Genomic DNA, 19,573 nt, shown 5'->3' on the forward strand with positions numbered 1-19,573 from the left:
CTATGGAAAATACTTTCCAACTGTCATCCAAGTTAACAATCTGTTCTGTGTTCTGGCCCTTTCTTTGAGGAATGATAAACCCTGTGTATAGTTCATACTGGAAGATTCAGAACAGGCCAGGCCAAGACTGACAATCTTCTGATCCTCTGTTCATCTTTAATGAGGGAACACTCTCTGAGGTTTGTAGCACAGAAGTTACCATACAGATGCTTTTAATGCCTTAAGTAAAATATATTTGCTCTATTGAGCCAAAGGGGTGAATTAACTGTTTTCTCCTGCACACAGGCTCTCTTCTAAGGAAGTGCTTTAATTTTCCCAAAATGTGATACTTTATAAAAGGAATAACAAGCTTGATCTTCTGTTGTGCTCTGTTTGCGCATCAGTATTTGAAAAAATAAATTTTGCAAGAGGCATAGTTGCCTTACTGCAATCAGACGTGAATGTTTGCTGTCCCACAGAGGGCAGGAAGGAGGGTTAAACTCGGAGTAAGACAAAGATAGATTCTATTCTTAGCTTGTTTGAAGGGGGAGCAAGAGTCTAGTCAGAAAATATTTCATTATTTTTTCATAAAATGTTTCTACTTGACCTTTTTGTGCTGCATAGTTTCTGAGGAATTCTGCCTTCGTTTTTGTAGCAGACTTGATAATTATTGTTTCCTGCACTTAAGGAAAAAAAGTATATTAATTCCCACATATATTAGGCATATCATGATTTTGTCCAGGTTGACTTGATCTTGATGGGCCTTTTAAAAAGGACTTTACATTGATACTGACTTTTCAGTGAATGAATTACTGTTTAGGTCCATATCTTACTTGAAGCTTGCTAGAAGAAATTTCAACTGGCTGTTTTCCCAGAAAATCATTTTTAAAATTCTGATTGCAACCTTTTCTTTGAATTTTTTGTTTATCCCCACCTTCCAAAGTACCTAATTTGTATCTGTAATGCCATTGAAGGTTTATGAATTATGAGTTTATGGCCAGTGCTTCCATCACCTCCCATCAGCTACTTTCTAAACAATTTGTTCCGCCAAGTGGCTGTGGCACTGAAGCCTCACTTCACAAATCTCCAGGGATGGTACCCTCTATGGAACAGAGTGACTGGGCAAAACCAACAAAGATAAACCACTGGATTTGTAGTGATACCAAAATAGTTTTCATTCTACTCAGTTGAGTCCTGTTGTAGCAGCAGCATTTCTAGATAATGCCCACCTGAAATTTGATTGATTTGGTTGATTGCTGAAGCTGGTAGAGGCATATAGAAGCTGAAACACAGGCCTTGATGATGCATCTAACAGTCTCTCTCAGACAGAAGTTCCGTGCTTACACAGGAACCAGTGTTTTCATCTTCAGTAGTGATTTGTGTGGTTGCAGAGGCCAAGCAGCACCTTGAGCCCAAAGATTTAGCTGCATAAACCTTATTCCTAAGTTCTCTTCATGCCATAAATCTGTGTGATTTCTTCAACTGTAAAGGTGAAAAAAGTTATTAAAAATTACAGATGCTTTATGTGTCGCTCTCTTTATGTCAGTTTTCATTGCTTGATGTGAAAATATTTTGATCTGCTTAAAATTTATTACGTTACCATTAATATAAATGAGTAACTCATAACTTGAAAGGCCGTGCCTTCAAAAAATGGGAAGCTTTTAAAGTTCAGAACACCACATGAGAGGTGTTAAGAGAACAGGTGGGTCTGCTAATAAATAGATTTTAAATTCATTGCAGAAGAGTGTTTAAAAATCTCTTCCATATATACGTTCTTCTTATCTCTCATATAGATATATGTGCTGAATTTTAGGTAAGACTTCCAAGACTTTTTTCCTCTATACAGTAGCACAAAAATGGCTTCTCTTTATAGGAGGTTGTATTAAGCCTTGGTTGCCCATATTTTATGTAAGATGTTGCTTTTGAATATTGATTTACCCACATGTGGCTAATAGATTTGATATAAAAACTCAGGTTACCTCAAAGCTGTTGTTAATTTATTATCCATAGAAACAGGATTTCATACATATTTTAAAAGTTACTTGTGTTGGGAAAATATAGTGGTATGTGAAATCTAAATCTGTGAGAAATCCAAAATGATGTCTTAGATTATTATTGTGGTCTAATGCTGATAATATAGTATCAAAATGCATTGATTTCTTGATTCGTTAACTTTTGATCAGCTTTTGCATAGGTATTGTTTTATGTTGCACTTTTCTCTGAGAACAGAGTCACTAGAGCCAAGATGCTGGTGAGATTGTATTGGCAAAAAGAAGCCTTAATTGCAGAAACAAACCTTAATTAGAATCATAGAATGGTTTGTGTTGGAAGGGACCTTCAAAGGTCATCTAGTTCAACCCTTTCTGCAATGAGCAGGAATATCTTCAACTAGATCAGATTGCTCAGAACCACATCCAGCTTGGCTTTGAAAGTTTCCAGGGATAGGACATCTTCCACCTCTCTGAGCAACCTGTGCCAGTGCTTCACAACCCACATTATAAAAAAATTCTTCCTTAAATCTAGTCCAAATCTACCCTCACTTGAGTTTAAAACCATTATGCCTTGACCTATTGCTACAGGCCTTGCTAAAAAGTCTGCCCACATTTTTCTTATAGGCCCCCTTTAAGTATTGAAAGGCCCTTAAGTTTTGAAAGTATTAAGGTCTCCCTGGAGCCTGCTCTGCAGGCTGAACAAGCCCAACACCCTCAGCTTGTTTTCATAGAAGAGGTGCTCCAGCCCTCTGATTATTTTTGTGGCCCTCGTCTGGACTCACTCCAACAGGTCCATGTCTTTGTTGTACTGAGGACTCCAGAACTTTGTGCAGTGCTCCAGATGAGGTCTCAGCAGAGCAGAGTAGAGGGGCAGAATCACCTTCTTTGACCAGCAGAATCACCTCCCTCCCTTCTTTTGATGCAGTTCAGAATACAGTTGGCTTTCTGGACTGTTGGGTGCACATTGTTGGCTCATGTCGAGGTGTTCATCCACCAGTACCCCCAGGTCCTTCTCTGCAGGGCTGCTCTCAATCCCTTTGTCCCCCTAGCCTGTTTGATATCAAGGGCTGCCCCAGCCACGTGTAGGACCTTGCACTTGGCCTTGTTGATGTTCATACAGGCCCACTTCTTAAACTTGTTCAGGTCCCTCTGGATGGCATCCTGTCCCTCAGGTGTGTCTACTGCACCACTCAGCTTGGTGTCATCTGCAAATTAGCTAAGGGTGCACTCAGTCCCACCGTCTGTGTCATTGATGAAGATACTAAACAGTAGTGGTACCAGTAGGGACCCCTGAGGGACACTACTTGTCACTGACTTCCATCTGGATATTAAGCTGTTTACCACTACTGTCTGGTTGCAATAAGTCAGTCAATTCCTTACCCACCGAACAGCCCATCTATCAAATCTGTATCCAGTTTAGAGAGAAGGATGTTGTGCGGGACAATGTCAAAGGCCTTACAGAAGTCAACATCAATGGCAGCATGATAATGAAGCAGCTCGTATGTATACTCTCAAACAACAGAGAAAAGCAATTCTGGAAATTGAGAAAGTGGAATTACTTAACAATAGAGATTGTTCTTTTTTATATACATATTTTTTTTAATATAAGTTGTGTTAGATATGAATTTTCTGAAAAGTAGATCTCTATAAACTTTGGCATATGTCTCTATATGGTTCATAGTGCAATAAAGATGTTTCAGGGGAGAAAAAAAGACTGAATTAGACCGGAAACTGAAGAACTTCCCTAAATATGAACTGTGTGCCCATGATCTTGGATTACTGTTTGAGTTATATCTCCAAAATGACTGTTTATGCCAAAAAATAGTTTTAACTTATTCCCGCACTGAAAAATGTTGCTAGAAATTTGAAGTTTGAACATCTGCTTTAATAGAGTCCAGTTAATATAAACCCCCACCATTTTAATTGTATAACTTTGCTGTTTTAATGCTTTCTTCTGCTAAGAAAAGTCTTTTGGAGAATATTCAAGGAATTCAGGAAGCCTCCCACTGCTCACAGAATTTCTTGAAATGCACTGTAATCTTAATCTCATAAAATAAACTTGCATGGACTTCAAAGAAGACTTTTCTAAATGATAAAATGCTTATTGCACAACTAGCAAATCACATTGATGCTCAAATCAGAATTAATTATATGTAGCTTTAAAAAGTCTAATATTCCCCTTTACAATTTTAGTAAACTATTTTAATTTTGTCCTCCTGTGGTATACCAGAGCATGTTTTCAAAGTGTATTTATACACTGTGTTTTTGTGAATGATGCCCTATGATTTTCCAGTCTTACATTAGAGTACTTATATTGTTTGTTGCAATATAAGAAGAATATAAGAAGGACTTGGTGGTGTTGGTCAACGAGAAACTTAACATGAGCTGGCAGTGTGCGCTTGCAGCCCAGAAAGCCAGCCGTATCCTGGGCTGCATCAAAAGGAGCGTGACCAGCAGGTCAAAGGAAGTGATCCTGCCCCTCTACTCTGCTCTTGTGAGACCTCACCTGGAGTATTGTGTGCAGTTCTGGTGTCCTCAACATAAAAAGAACATGGAACTGTTGGAACAAGTCCAGAGGAGGGCCACGAGGACGATCAGGGGACTTGAGCACCTCCTGTGTGAAAACAGGCTGAGAAAGTTGGGGTTGTTCATCCTGGAGAAGGCTGCATGGAGACCTCATAGCAGCCTTCCAGTGTCTGAAAGGGGGCCTATAAGGGTGCTGGAGAGGGAGTCTTCATTAGGGACTGTAGTGACAGGACAAGGGGTAACGGGTTAAAACTTAAACAGGGGAAGTTTAGATTGGATGTAAGGAGGAAGTTCTTTACTGTAAGGGTGGTGAGGCACTGGAATGGGTTGCCCAGGGAGGTTGTGAATGCTCCATCCCTGGCAGTGTTCAAGGCCAGGTTGGACAGAGCCTTGGGTGGCACGGTTTAGTGTGAGGTGTCCCTGCCCATAGCAGGAGGGGTGGAACTAGATGATCTTAAGGTCCATTTCCAACCCTAACTATTCTATGATTCTGTGATTTTTCTAATCAATTTTAAATCGCACAAAAGGACTCATGTAAACATATTATTCTTCAAAAAAAAAAAGTACTAAAAAGTAATAAATGCAAGATACAAAGTTATGCATGTGGTGAAAAGCAAGACACAAGGTTATGCATGTGGTTTAAATGCTTTTTCTTATACATTTAATAGTAATGTTTGTTACCCATCTAAAGTCTGTGTTTCATTCCCATGTCCTGACTCTGTGGCCTAAACTCTTTCCAAGTCTCATTTCTGGTTCTCTTGTCCTTTTCCCGTTTGCCCTGTGTAAATCCTAATATCCTCTTCCATGCTGTCAGCCTAGCAGTTAGGAGAGGCCATTTCCTTGTTCCAATGTGGGTGTTTGGTCCTAAGCTGTAGTTTTAGGAAAAATCCAGCCCAGCCTGAAGCAGGAGCACATTCAATAGATCGCAAGCACTGGAAGAATTAGCTGCTTAAAGTATCTATTGAACACATGCCAATAGCTTACAACTTTGCCAAATTTGGGCGGCTTTTCACAGACAAAAGAGACATTGCTGTGTTGAATATCAAGGTCTTTGTCTAAGGCACACATACTGGATTCTTTTCTTTTCTTTTCTTGTTTTTTCTTTTTTTTTTTTTTTTTTTTATACCTGGGTATGGCTGGCATTTTCTGTTGAAATTGATTTTAGAAGATTATCTGGGGCAAACAGCCAGACCAGGACATTCCACCCAAACAGTTATTATTAGGCACAAATAGAAACATTTGGAAATCAATTGTTGTAATATACAGAGTTTGGCACTCCTGATTTGTAAGTTTTACTACCAGCTGTACTTTGCATAGGTATGTGGCAATCCCGATTTTGAATAGAGAAGGAAGATACTCTATTTTCAAGAATATCTGCGGTTCCAGTGTTTTATGTGGAATTACAGGAAGTGAAAAGTAGTATATTATTTAGCCCCCCTGGTTAAAAACCTTACTAAAGCTACTGAATCTTCATTTTTCTGAGCTCTTTTTTTGGTGCAGTTGACTGTCTTACATGACATTGAAGCTAAAGCATCCCATCTGTTTACCACATTAACCAGCATTACTCAATTCTTAAGCTATCACCTTGCATTTGGCATGTAACAGGTTAGATTTAAAATATTTTTTGAGGCAAGAAAAATGGCAAAAAGCAAGTTGCAGTAGCTTTCTTAATGCATTAACTGGAAGTTAATGTTTTATGTTGTCATTTTATACTGTCTTTTTCTGTTTTTCATTGGGTTTGGGGGTGGTTTGGGGTGGTTTTTTGTCCTGAGATCTATTTATAACTGATTGAAGCACTTTTGCAGGTGGTGTTTTTTTGCATGCTAATCCTGCAGTGAAACATTGTGTCCAACAAAGTATGCTGGGTCAGCAAAAACAAGAAACTTGTGCTGGAAAGACAGTATCCACAGGTATTTAGTGTGTATGGAGATTTGGCAAAATGAATAATTAACTATCATTGACAGAAAAAAATCTGGTAGAAAGTTGTGCATTTTCTTCTTTCCCATAGAAAAGATATTCTTCTTTTCACATTCAGCAAAAGACAACAAACACCCATTGAATAAAATATTTCATTATTCTTTTTCATATGTGTTCTGCATTTCCCTTCAAAACAAGATAATCCTTTTTTGTGTTTGTGTTATTTTCTGTCACTTCTCCAGTCATAACAATTTAAATACATTCTTATGCAAGTGAAGTGGTCCTAAAAGGATTATTAAAAAAAAATTAACATTATTATGCAGTAGTTTCTGGTGTATTAGTGGTTTATTCTAATATTCAAAATAGACCAGATTAGTGGGGAAAATTTAATTTCTTCTCAAGTTTTCTACAGTGTCTGAGTTAGCAATGTTACATGCATTACATAGAGAACAAACTGAAGGAGGTACAAAGAGAAGGCAGGACAGATTGGAGTAGACCAGACGTGAATAACTTGGGAAGGAAGGGGAACCATGAATGAAGAGGAGCCCTGTGGAAGACTTTGTTTCCTCCAGAGGATTCTTCCCAGCATGGCTATTGTCAAAGACTTTGATGCATTGTTGTTTATTTTTTTTAAAATTTGTGTATCACTATCCGGTCCTATACAATTTTAAGGTTATTTAGAATGGGTGAGACAAGAGCTTATGACATCCTGCAAGTTTCTCAGTGGTTTGATATTGCAGGTGCTAGCATGGTAACCCTTAATGTTTTAACAGAGACTTTTAAAGTATATGAATTGAACTGCATTTGATTTAACATTGTGCTTAATTAAAGTGTCTACCTGTTGCCCCAGTTCTATGCCTATTTGAAAGACTTAGAACATGAAAGTTAAAAATGGGCATCACATCATTTAGGTATTAAATCTAAGGTTTTGTTAACTTCATTATTGTTAATAATTTTAGAGGAAGTGTAAAAATTTTTGGCTTCTAGTGAAGAACCTGTAGACTGATGTGTAGAAAGAAAGTTGTCTAAAACAAAGGGCCATCCTCAAAAATGCCATTGCAGAACCTACCTTAACTGAAAATTCCCTTTCTTAGATGGAAGACTTCATTCCAAAAGCATTGAAGGCTTTTCCTCAGGTCACAACTGACAAGTCAGAATGAGTCTTTTGAATCAGAGAGAAATAGTTTGGCAGAAAGTGTGGAATAGAAGTGGAATGTCCCTAGAAGTGCATATTAAGTTTCCAAATGGTCTTATTGTAGCCAGAGAGCCAGAACGTAGTCGAGTCATTCAGTGCCAGGGTGGTGAACAGAAATTACTGGAACGATCTCTGTGTGCAAAGGAAATTGTTGGAGCTTTTTGCCAAGTATAAATGGAAAAAATAGTTTGGGTCACTGATGATACTTGCACGTTCTGGGTAGGGTCAGCAGGACCTCCAGTCTGTGAATTGACTGACTGCTTTTTCTTCATGCAAGATGCTACATAATCTTCCACCAGTTCTTCCAATTAGCTTTTCCAGTCCATAAGCAAAACTTTAACTGAGTGTGGAGGATCGTCAGACAGCTAGTCTGCATCTAGCCTGTCTCTATATTTAGACACTGGCTAAGCTGCTTAACTACAGCAGCTGTGTTGGATGAGAGGGAATTAGAGTTGAGTATCTGTTGCTTACCAGAAGCACTGCAATGAATATTTCTGCACTAGATTCTAATATAAAATTGGGGTGGGGCAAGGAAAAAAAAAAGCTTCACTGAAGGCTGATTCCAAACATAGCTTGCCTGGAAGATGTATTTATGATAAAATTGCGCTTGCTGGAATAAGAGCGTTTGTGTAAAAATCCCTTCTCAAGCAGTTCTATCAATGCTTAGTATTGTGTTAACTGCATAAGAAGAATATTGGTCTAAATGGACCTTGTTTCAAAGAGCATTTTGTGGTTGATATTTATGAAGGTCTTGGCTTCTAGAAGGATACTTTCTTGTGGAATGCTGAGAAAATATGTGGAGATTCTTTCGTTAAAGAGAAGTGATTTTATTGCCTAATTTTGCAGTAGGCAAGTCAGCGTATTTGGGAAGCATATGCTTACTTTTAAAGGTAGTGTCAAGTGTAATTTCTACAAATACTGCCTTCTACCCTCAAATTAACCTTTCTTTTGTGGTGCATTAGCTGCCATTTCTACATTTTTGTAAGGGTAGTGTGTCTGGAGCAAAACTTCGGTCTCTTCCTGAACTCAAATAATTTGTTGCCATTAGTAGAGAGCAGGCGCCTTATAACTTGAAGTGTAAAGTAGCACAGGTAGCAGTCTGCTGAAGTGCTGGTTTTCCTAAAAAGTTTATGCAAATTAAAAGCAGCAGCAAGAGGATATCCGGCAGGAAACAAAAAATAATCTGAGTATTACTAGCAATTTTTGTAGTTGAAAACATAAAGGTTTCTATGTATTTGGTGGTTGTAGATTGTCAAAAATTAAGTTCTTAAGTGAGAAATAGTATATGCTTTTTGCTTTCGGAGAGTAAAAAGGACTGTAGGGAAACAGAACTTTAAATTTAGGATGTTTCTGCTTTTTCCAGGTTGCACAAACTCTGTAGGTCTGGACTTACCCCAGGGATCTCTCTGTTTGTGCAGGATTTCCGTATATAGTAGTCCAGTCTACACAAAATTTCCTTATCTAGTAGTCCAGTCCACACAGAGTATCTAGAAATTCTGGACATCTCTACAGACATTGAGCAGAAAGAAAGTTATGGTTGTGCCCAGTAGTTTCACTTAATTGGAGGATCAAGAAGGTGCATAATAGACTTCATGTTTGATGCTACAGATGGCAATAAATGGATCAAAGGTTTATTCCCTGCATAGTTATTACTCTCTAACCTTGTGTAGGTCAAAGGGTTTTGAGAAGCATCAGACTAACTATGTATGAACCAAACAATTTACATGTGATTGCTCAGTGAAACTGGCATGTCCTGAAGGCAGTGGATTTACTGCACATGTGCATACCATGAGTATGTGCATATATCAGTCCAGAAGTTTTGGTCATGAAATTTGATGGATCTGTAACTTACAGTGTACTTTGCTAAGTGTGTCACGTGTGAGAAGAACATCCAGGATTAAGATAAACTTACTGGACTTTCCAGCATTGGTAATAAATCACACTTACCTCTATAAGTCCATAACCATGTATGGCATTTGTAATACCAGGCTTTAAAATAGTAAGGAATGGAAAAATCCCTATGGAATTATCTTACTGCAATATTTGAAGGTCCCAGCATTTACTATTACATGTTCTATTCAAACGTGATTCCTCTCTAGATAAATTTTTCTTACATTGTTGCCTTCCCAAATTGCCTTCCTGCTTAGGATCTTTGTAGTTGAATTTTCTGTGGTTGAGATTGCTGGGAATTTTTTTTTTTTTTTTTTTTTCCTCCCCACAGGAAACCTATCCCATTTTTTTAAGTACTGGAAGCACCAGTAGTTGAATGGGGCTGTTATATGAAATGGTAGTGGTACAATGAGCTATACAGCAAATCCTATTGTATGGAGTGCCTGAAAAGGTCAGCATACATCTCTGCTGCTCAGTGCAGATTATCTTCCACATTTTACCTTTTTCCTTATATTTATTTAATTATCCACACATTCTTCTTTACTAAAAATGTTTGCAACACTAACCAATACAAGCAGAAATAAGAAGGAACCGTGATAAAACCTTGATAAATTGCATCTTTCGAGAAAATATTTGAATAACTTAACTACAGTAGTCCTGTGTATTAAAGGCACATAGGCAACGTGTGTGATTGAGTATTTAACAGTGGTGCGTCTTCTCTCATTACACTATTTGCAAGTTTTATATCAGTAATTTTTTTTAACACTTCTATCAGGTAAGCTTTGGTCTGTTGCTGATAAAACCCACAAATTCTAAATTCTGCAGAAACTCTAAAAGATAGCATTGACTTTGGTTGAGAGATACAATCAGAACGGGTGTTCAGAAAAGTTCTGCATCATAGGATTTCAATCCTGTCCTTCCAGCTGAATATTTCCAACGTGCTAGTCAGCTTTTCCAGGGCAGAAGAGGCTTTTAAGTGCATTTGTTCTGAAATGCCATGTAGTTTCTAAGCTAAATGAAGCATTCATTTAAGATGAGATTAAGAGGTTTTTTTTTTGCATATCTGTATTCAAGCACATTGCTTCAGGGAATATTCTTGTCCATGAAACATGTGTAATTCTAAACTTAATTTAGTGGTCATTTAAATACCTTATTATTTTTAATAAATTTGTGTATAATAGTATCTGTTGTAAGTAGTTTTATTTTCAATACTGTATTTTTTTTAAAAAGAAATACTGTATTATATTGCATCTTTCTTATGTTGTTATTACAGATAAACACAAATCCCCTTCAGATATAATACGAAGTTTTCAGAAGAAAAATCAGTTTAGGACCATTGCTCCAAAACTGGTACCAAAAATTTTAACATCTTCAGTGGTTTCTTGTCTTCAGTCATCTTCGCCTGATCAAAAGCCACCAATTTCAGTTGCAGGTTCTAAACCACTGGTGGTACCAACTCAAAACTATGCTCTTATGCAGGTGCCTGGTCATGAGGGAACTTTCTCCTTGTTGGCCTTGCCATACGTTGCCCCTGGCCTAACACAGCAAGTCCAGCAGTCAAATGTGGGCCCTTCTAAAAACCCAAAGCTGCCTATCCCTAGGTACCAATCTGTAAGAAATAAAATGCTGAGTGACAAAAAAATGGCACAGATCTCTGGTTTGGGTGCACATAACAAGGTTCCTACCAAAGCATCGATCTCATCACAGGCTTCCCTCGTGACTGCTTTAAGTGAAGACTGTCCTGAAACTCATTCTAGTTCAGATTCAACTGAGCAAGCAATGCTAACAGACCGTGACTCAGCTGAAATTACCGTTGCCACATTAGTAAATAAAAGCAATTGTGTGGAATCTGGATCTCTTTTAGAGAACAAACCTGAAAGTGCCAATAATAATGTTTCTGGACCATCTGTAGTTAAAGACTCTCTATCCAAGCTGGCAAGTGCAATTAATCCCAAGAAAACAAGTCTACGCTCTGTGAAGAGAGCATCTGAAACCACAAGAGAGTCATTCATAACATCTGAGAAACTAAAGGAAAAACCCACAAATTCCGCAAATTCTGTTGCTGTCCTGTCACCAGCATTTTTTGGCAGTACAATACAGATGACTCCATCAGCACCAAAAGGAAAACTTCCTATTTTGCCTTACTCAAGGGTAAAAAATTCAGTGTTCTGTAAATCTAAGGAGAATACTAATGTTACAGATGCATCTGGTCCTTCACCAAGTTCTGAATGTGAAAAGACACCAACTTTGGCAAAAACCTTTCATGTTCCTGCTAAAGCATCTGATAAGCGGTTAGCTGTGTCATTTACACAAGTCCCCAAACAAACCATTCGAGAACGTACCTTCTCTCCATCCAATAAAGTGGATATTGACAGTCTTAAAAAAAAGAACAGTGCAGCCTCTAAAAGAAGAGGCAGGAAAAGAAGAGCCCCAGATGATCTGTTGGCTTTTCAGACCAAGCGAAGGAAATGCATCATTAATAAGTTTAAAGAAGGAAGAGAGAGGGCGAAAGTTGATCTTCAGCCACCTGATGGCAAAAAAGCAGAGGCAGTGAAAAAATACCGTAGTATTAGACCAAAACCAGTGTTAGTTGTGCAGACTTTTGCACCTCTGACTTCTGCAGCAACAGTAGAGACACCATCTCCTGACCGCTTAGACCAAGGAACTTTTTTAAATAGATCACTTCCCAAAAAACATACAAGTTATAAGCATAGTGATGCTACATCAGCTAAATCAAGTGATTTAAGTAGAAATGCATGTTCAGACGTACCTAAGCAGTTGCATAAATGTCATGTTTGTAACCACATCTTCCAGTTTAAACACCATCTTCAGGACCATATGAACACCCACACAAACAAACGGCCCTACAGCTGTCGAATTTGCCGCAAAGCGTATATTCATTCTGGAAGCCTGAGCACGCATATGAAACTTCATCACAATGAAGGCAAACCCCAAAAGCTCGTGTGCTGTGAATTCTGTGCTAAAGTTTTTGGCCATGCAAAAGTGTATTTTGGACACCTCAGAGAAGTCCACAGGGTTGTTATCAGCACAGAGCCCTCTACTAGTGAGCAACAGCTGCAAGATGCTTTGAAGAAGAGAGACACAAATATAAAAGAGGCGGAAGAAGCAACAGAGAGGTGAGTATTTTCACTAATTAAATGTGAATGAAAACAGGATTTCAAGTTGCCAGTCGAGATTCATAAATAATCACCCTTATGAAAACTGTCGCTTTTTTCCTCCAGTCAGTGAGATTCCTAAAGGTTTAAATATTTTGTTACGAAATCTATTCAATCCATTAGACCATCTGGTATATTTTAGCTGATTTATTGACTATAAAGTATTACTGACTCTTGAATAACCAAAGTAATTTTGCATATATTCTAGTACTATGCAATATACTGCCAGTTGAGCTATTTTGATCAGTTGATTTCTCATAGCTAACACTTTTTCTGTTTATCTATGCTCTCTTCTGTGTCCTACCAGTTTTGGGGTTTTCCCCAGAAGATGAGAGAACCAAGTGCAACAAGTGAAAAGCAATTCATATTTCAGTATTATCTTGTAGTTTGTTTATCATATTAAATACATTATCCCATTTCCTTCTCTGGAATGCTGTGAACTAACCTGTGCTCTGTGCTTATTACTGCTGCTTTATCAATCACTTAGCCAAGTAGAAAAGTTAACATTTACCATATTAAGATGAATAGAACATTTATCTCTGCCTTACGATTTTGAGGTGAAATTTCTTCACACAATGTAAATGTTGGCTTCTTTGTTTGTTCCATTGTGCATTTACTTTCATGAAGGTATGCCTTATTAAGCTCAGGGCTTCAACCTGATACCTCACTATGACACTACCATTCAGTTTTAGACATTTTGCTTTGCATAGCTCCACTTTGTGGGGCATCAGCAATTTTTCAGGTATTGAACCTACAAAATACTAGTGCTTTTCTTACAGCCTTACTAGCATTGTACAATGAATCATTCAGTTTACTTATCTCGTTGGATAATCTGTCTAATATGTAGAAACACACAGTATAATGTGGTCCTTTTCATAGACATTGTGAGTTGGTTTCTGTGGAGATCTTAATTTGATTAGCTTAGCTTAAACCAGGGATTTACTAGCTCTGTGTGTAGCTGCTTCCTTCGTACCGCATAGTTGTCCTAAATCAGTGAGAGGGGCTGTCCAGTTGTAAGTTAGGTATTTAAAGTTTTAAAACCAGACTTTTTAAACTAAAGTGTTACAGACTTTTAGGAAGAAAAAAAAAAAAAAGCAGCTTTCAAGTTTCATTATTTCCATCTTGAAGTAGGAGGTGGAGTATGTGGTTTTGCCTTAAGCTGACCTTAGATCACGCAGTGTAAACACGTTAGATCTCTTAGCAGTACGCTACAGGTAATACTTATTTTCATTTTTCTAGCTCAGAATTAGAAGTATTTGCATTGACCTCGCTAAATCAGGAACTTTAAAAAGCATTTTTAACCTTTTATTAAAATCTTGGTGTTGCTAAAAGATTATTTATACCAAGGCTAATTTTGGAGACTATTCTTAAACTCAGCAGTGTTGAATAACATTTGGTTTCAGTGTTTTCCTAATCACCCTTATTATTACATTATTTCTCCTTTTTTTCTTCTCAAAATAATTTAATTGCTATAGCACAGTGCCTGGTTTTAATTAAATGAATGTTTTATGAATGTCATCTCTTCTTGGAACTTACGAAGACAGACATTGCCATCCCTGTTCTGTGCATAGCTAATACTGAAATAGCTCATATTTCCTTTTTTTTTTTAACAGGGGAAATAAATGCAATTTTGAGGACTTATTCCATAACCCAGGAGAAGTGAAATTACAGGTCAGATGTGGTCGATGCCAGTTTATTGCGCAGTCTTTTGGTGAAATGAAGTTTCACTTACTGTGCTCTCATGGACAAGAGATCCAGGGAAGAGTAAAGGAAGGGGGTTTGCAAGGAAATAGAGGAGTGAAGGGGGAACTGATTAAACATGCAACCCACTTCTGGAAACAGCACAATGAGAGAAGACATTTAGCAAAATGCAGTGCCCATGAGGAGGATGTTTATACTTTTCCAAAACTGAAAAGACAGATCTACTTGCACCATCAAAATAATGTTGATGTATCATCTAAAAGTGAACTGACTCAGTCAGGAAGTGGTGAAGCAGCCAAGGAGATGCAAAATGTAGGTTTTGGTACACCTAGCAGAAAAGCAGAAATCTCTTCTAAAGTGAGCTATAACTGCATTTTATGCAAACAGTTATTTGGAAGAAAAGAGGATCTTTGTAATCATTGGCAGAGTCATCATAACTGTGAAGACCCTTCCACTTTATGGGCAATTTTTAGTTTGTTATCAAAACAAGGAATTATTGAACTTTCTAACAGTGGTGGATACTGAAGCTCAATTCTACAATGCTAAGGAAAACATCAACTGCCTTACCGAACTGTTGACTGTTTCTTGATGTGTTGCTAAACTAATTCAAGAGATGTATCACTTCAGAGGTTTGTTTGGTGGGTTTGTTGGGATTTTAACCTTTATTTTGTTAAATCAAAAATGTATTTATCCAGGATCATTCCCGATGGGTAACTGCAAGCCTTTTGTGAAGCACTGTACTTAAAATTCTTGGTTAAGGAACTTAGCAGCAGCTCATAGTAGGTACTAATGGTTAACATCAAGGAAAAAATATTTTCCAGTTAAATTATACTATGCACACAGAAATAAATCAGTTTATATAAAGTAATCTCAGTCTTGAATGAAATGACAAATCAGACTGGAAGTGCAATTTCTGTGCTTCCAGATTTTATGGTAAATATGTGAATATTTCCATGCAATTCTCTGGATCATTTGAATGTGCCTACATGCAGCCAGCATTCAAGAGCTTTATAATCTATAATTTAAAAGCTTTTTATTCATGTTTTTTGATTTTAGTATCATCAGCCATGTTCATTGCTTTCAGGTTTGTTATTGACAAGTCTTTTAGGTGTTACATTCTGTCCTGGGAATAGCAAAGATCTCTTGGATTTCACTTTAAAGTGAAAAATCTACATGTATTTCTTTGCCTGTAGCTGTTTGGGTTGAAGATAAGTTAGTTGTCACCTCTGAAGAGGAAACCCTCAAAGCTTGACTGCTTTATGAAAAAAATAAAAGTTTTAAAAATAGTCAGCTGAGTTGGTTAGTCCTGGGAAGTTTGACATTCTGCAATAGACTGCATGTTTCATGGTGAACTTTCAGCATATTTCGTATACCTTCTGTGACAGCAGCCCTACTGTTGCCAACGCTGTTAGCTCTCTGCGTTAGCACTCTTGGCATGTAGCTTTTGTACCTGTGCAGTTGACCCAGTCTGTACTTTAAAGGGAAATTGTTCTTTCACTTCTGAGTCTATAGTGCAGGTAATGAGTTGGTTTTCACTTGTGTTGCCAGATTTGCAACCAGAGGAACTGCATGCAGCACCTTAACCTTCCAGTATCAGGAGCCGGTAGCAGTTACCTTACCAGGATGCAAAGCTGTAGCAGCCCACAGTGCAGGAATAGTGCATTCTGTGTCCCCCTGCTACTGAGCAGGCATGGTAAATGACCATTTCAACACATCTCCGGGAGGCAAGGCAGTTCAGGCTGTGAGGAAATGGAGTTCTAGAGCTTTGATGAGACGATTAGTGAAGCCTTGAGTCTAGTTTTAAACTGGTATTTAAACTGCTGTTATTTAAAGCCTTATGTACATCTGAATTATTTTGGGAGCAACGGTGGAAACAGCATAAGAAATCACTATGCCACTGTTCAACATAAGTCAGAGGACATCAGAGGGCAAAATGAAAAATACAGCAATACTGTCAAGACAGTACTACTGTAGTCATTTATCCTCGTGGTCAAACTGTAATTGAGGGATTGCAATGATAAAAGAGCCATCCCTAAAACGTCCTGGTTCACCTCTCACTGTTTTGCGCAAATCGTGGCGATGAGAACATGAGAAGAGATCTTAGAATGTTGGGATTTCTGAGTGCGGTTCCATAAGCTGTTGCAATAGTTTGTGTATGTGTTTTGTTTCTAAACAGTAAAGGCAATTTTGATGAGCTAATAGTGTTGAATGTAATTTCTTGTTGTATGGTGTTTTGCCCTGGATATGAACTTTAAGACTGGAACCAAGGAAAATGAAAGCAAAAAAGGAAAATGCTTATAGAACTGCACAGGTGCTTAGTAAGGTGGAAGAATCCCTGTGGAAATTCAGAACGAACCTCCTGCTATCTGTTGCCATAAATATGTATTTGTGGTTGTTTCTTTGCTTTCATATACTACTTTTGTATGCTGAACTACTTTAAAATTACTACTTGTTCTTATTCTTGACACACCCATCTTTTAATGCCTATAGTATATTCGTATTTCTTTCACTGCGGAGATGGAGGAGAGCACATGGCATATTTGGAAAGGAATAGCTAATTTTAAAGTCAGTGTTTCATATCAAACTGAGACTATATTTAACTTAGTAAAGTGTGTTTGCACGTAGAAGTGGTTTTTCCCTCTGAGTTAATCCTTTAACTTTCAAAATCAAACAGCTTGGTGTTTTTCCCTGAAACAGGAATGTGAGAACAGTCCCTTCCTCACGTAGTTATAATACATCAAAGGGAAGTTTATTCCTTGCATAAAGCATTCATTTTAAGAGTTTGGCAAAAAACATTAGAAATGTTTGTTGATGTTATGGTCATTATTTATAACCAACACCACATCACCTCTCTTGCAAAATCCCCCATCCCTTGGTATAGTTTAAAATGAGCTGCAATGAATGCAGCTCCAAGACAGAGTCCCTCCTGTTCAGGAACAGCACCAATGATGGCAGAGTTGTTCTTCGAAATTACTTTGTAGAAGTATTTGTTAAAGGTGGTGGTGCATCAGAGCCAGTGGTGTAGGTGAGTTGTTTGGTGGTGGTTCTCAGGCAAGAAGAGGCAGTCCCACTTTGTGTAAAAGGAGGGGAAGGTGAGGTGATGAGGGGAGGAAGGAGGTTTGGCACAAGGGAGTGGGTTGCATTTTTTTCTTTAATGGAAATTTTCACGTACAGTCTTTTCATCATATTTCTGTACTTCTCTCCCTTTTTGTAGTCCAGGCCAAATGGGTAACGGGATCTCAGCTTTCAGCAGTTTAAAGCCTGAAAACATGTTTTAAAGCACGGTTCTAAGCCACTTCTCAGTGTCCTCGTAAATGTTTAAAATTAGAAGCCTTTTTTCTGAGCCTGAAAGCATTCTTATGTTTCAGGCTATTATGATTATGGTGGATTATGAAAGGTTGGGATTTTTGAAAATAGCTTTGCATTAAATGCAGATGTGTTCTTTGTTTAAAATGTATTGGGTTTGCATTTGTGTTCATTTTGATAACATTTGGAGGTATGAAGTGAACCTTATTTACAGCAGCATTAAATACTGCGTGTTTGCTGTTCAGCGGAAGGGTTGTTATGAATACAGCTTGCTGTTTACCTTGAAGCTGGACAAGTTAACATCTGGTTTTGCACATAAATTTTATTTTTAAATTGTTGAAATGAATGTTATTGTTTTTCTAGCTGTAGTTTTGTACACCTCTGATTTTTCATTAAATCTGTGTTCCAGCTTCACTGTTCAACTTTAAAGCTGTTCCTCACATGGAAAGTTGTTCCTTCATCATCACACCATAAATAATCAAAGCTGGAGGAATTCCATTGCTTCTCTGGCTTGCAGAGTATTGCCCTTCTCCAGCTGCAGAGCTACAGTTTCCTATGGCTAACTTGACATAGTTTCTGGCAGTAAATGTTTTACTTCATTTATTTATTAGAATTTAGATCTCTGGTGTTCAGCTCCATCAGAGTTTCTGTCATACCTCATTAGATACTTCTTTTATCTACTATTCGCTGAGCTCTTTAGAGATGGTGTCATAAGAAGGATGAACAGGTATTTAAGGGAGCAGATTTCAACCCTAACTTTGTGCAGATGAAGCTGACGTTTGAGAATCAGCAGCTTATCTAGGCTCAGCCATGTAGTTTATTATATTTCTACAACACATCCACCTACATGCGCATCTGTTTTGGAATGAAATATATACTTCAAATTCAGCTGTCAGTTATTATCAAACCTGTACAATGTGACTTTGTGATTATTATGCATAAAGATTAAAATGCTATTAGCTGTAGTAGGTTTACTTGTCAAATTCCTTATAGCTCTGAAAAATGAAAATCTCTGCGTGCTAAGTATGACACAGAAGAAATCTGGTCTCATGAAGAAAATTCTGATAGCTTAACTGTTGTCCTCATTTCAGTGTGTTCTTTCATAGCTGATCTGTCACATTGTAGGATTTTCTTCATGTTTTATTAAATTGCCATAATATTTCTTGGTTAGGAATACTGAAGAAGACCTGAGCCCGCAAGCAATTTGAGGAAAAAATGTGTTTACTGCCTTTCTCTGTACAGACAGACATGTCCATGAAATCAAAATAGTCTTGGTGGCCATACAAATACATGCACAATGTGAGGCAACGTGCAAGATTTGGACTTCAGTGTATGACTTTATGAGGCTGACGGTTCTGCAGTTCCAAAGTAGAAACTGCAAATTTAAATGTAAAAGTAACTTGCTTTTCAGACTCCAGTGAATCTCTTAATACCTTACTGGCAGACCTTCAAGAAATCCTAAGATGACAATAGCATGCTTCTCTACTTGTGCTTTTTGTGACTGTTTTTTTTTGATGTAGTAGTACCAGTAGCATTCTAAAATATGATAGGTCTGGTGCTGTCGAGTACAAAGGAAGCTTTTTCTTTTTTTTGTTTTGCTTTTTATTGACTTTTCCATGTAAGCGTTAGCAGTGATGGGGTGAATTATGATTTCTGCTGCTGACAAATCCAGAAACATTATTATGAAGTTATTTTGCGGAAATTTCCAATTTTAATCTAGTATAGCAGATGAAATCAGTGAAAAGGAAATTCTACTGGAAAGAGATACATAAGCAAACTGTCCCGTGTGTGGATTTCTGTGCGCAATTACGCTGCTGTAGGTGAAATTTATAAATCATAGGTCTTCTACTAGTTTGTTCTTATTCACAGTTACTTAGAGTGACCAAGGGAAG

The 19,573-nt window shown here is 37.7% G+C and overlaps 1 protein-coding gene across 9 annotated transcripts in view; it reads left to right on the forward strand.

Annotated features, from left to right (window-relative positions):
• Window positions 1-16,570, forward strand: part of ZNF438 (zinc finger protein 438) — a 51,771-nt gene extending 35,201 nt beyond the window's left edge. For 5 of the 9 annotated variants that reach the window (XM_061468096.1, XM_061468097.1, XM_061468095.1 and 2 more), the window contains 2 exons: window positions 10,772-12,635; window positions 14,288-16,570. In XM_061468096.1, the coding sequence (XP_061324080.1) occupies window positions 10,772-12,635; window positions 14,288-14,900 (2,477 nt within the window). In that variant the 3' untranslated portion in view covers window positions 14,901-16,570. Of the gene's footprint in view, window positions 1-6,301; window positions 6,407-10,771; window positions 12,636-14,287 lie in introns of all 9 variants that reach the window. The other 4 variants (XM_061468092.1, XM_061468091.1, XM_061468094.1 and 1 more) reach the window with 1 other exon arrangement.
• The last annotated feature ends 3,003 nt before the right edge of the window (window positions 16,571-19,573 follow it).

This window comes from Pezoporus flaviventris, unplaced genomic scaffold (genome assembly GCF_033815535.1).
Source record: "Pezoporus flaviventris isolate CSIRO_AGI_PZ_B2104156 unplaced genomic scaffold, CSIRO_AGI_Pfla_v1 ptg000047l, whole genome shotgun sequence".
Taxonomy (NCBI): Eukaryota; Metazoa; Chordata; class Aves; order Psittaciformes; family Psittacidae; genus Pezoporus; species Pezoporus flaviventris.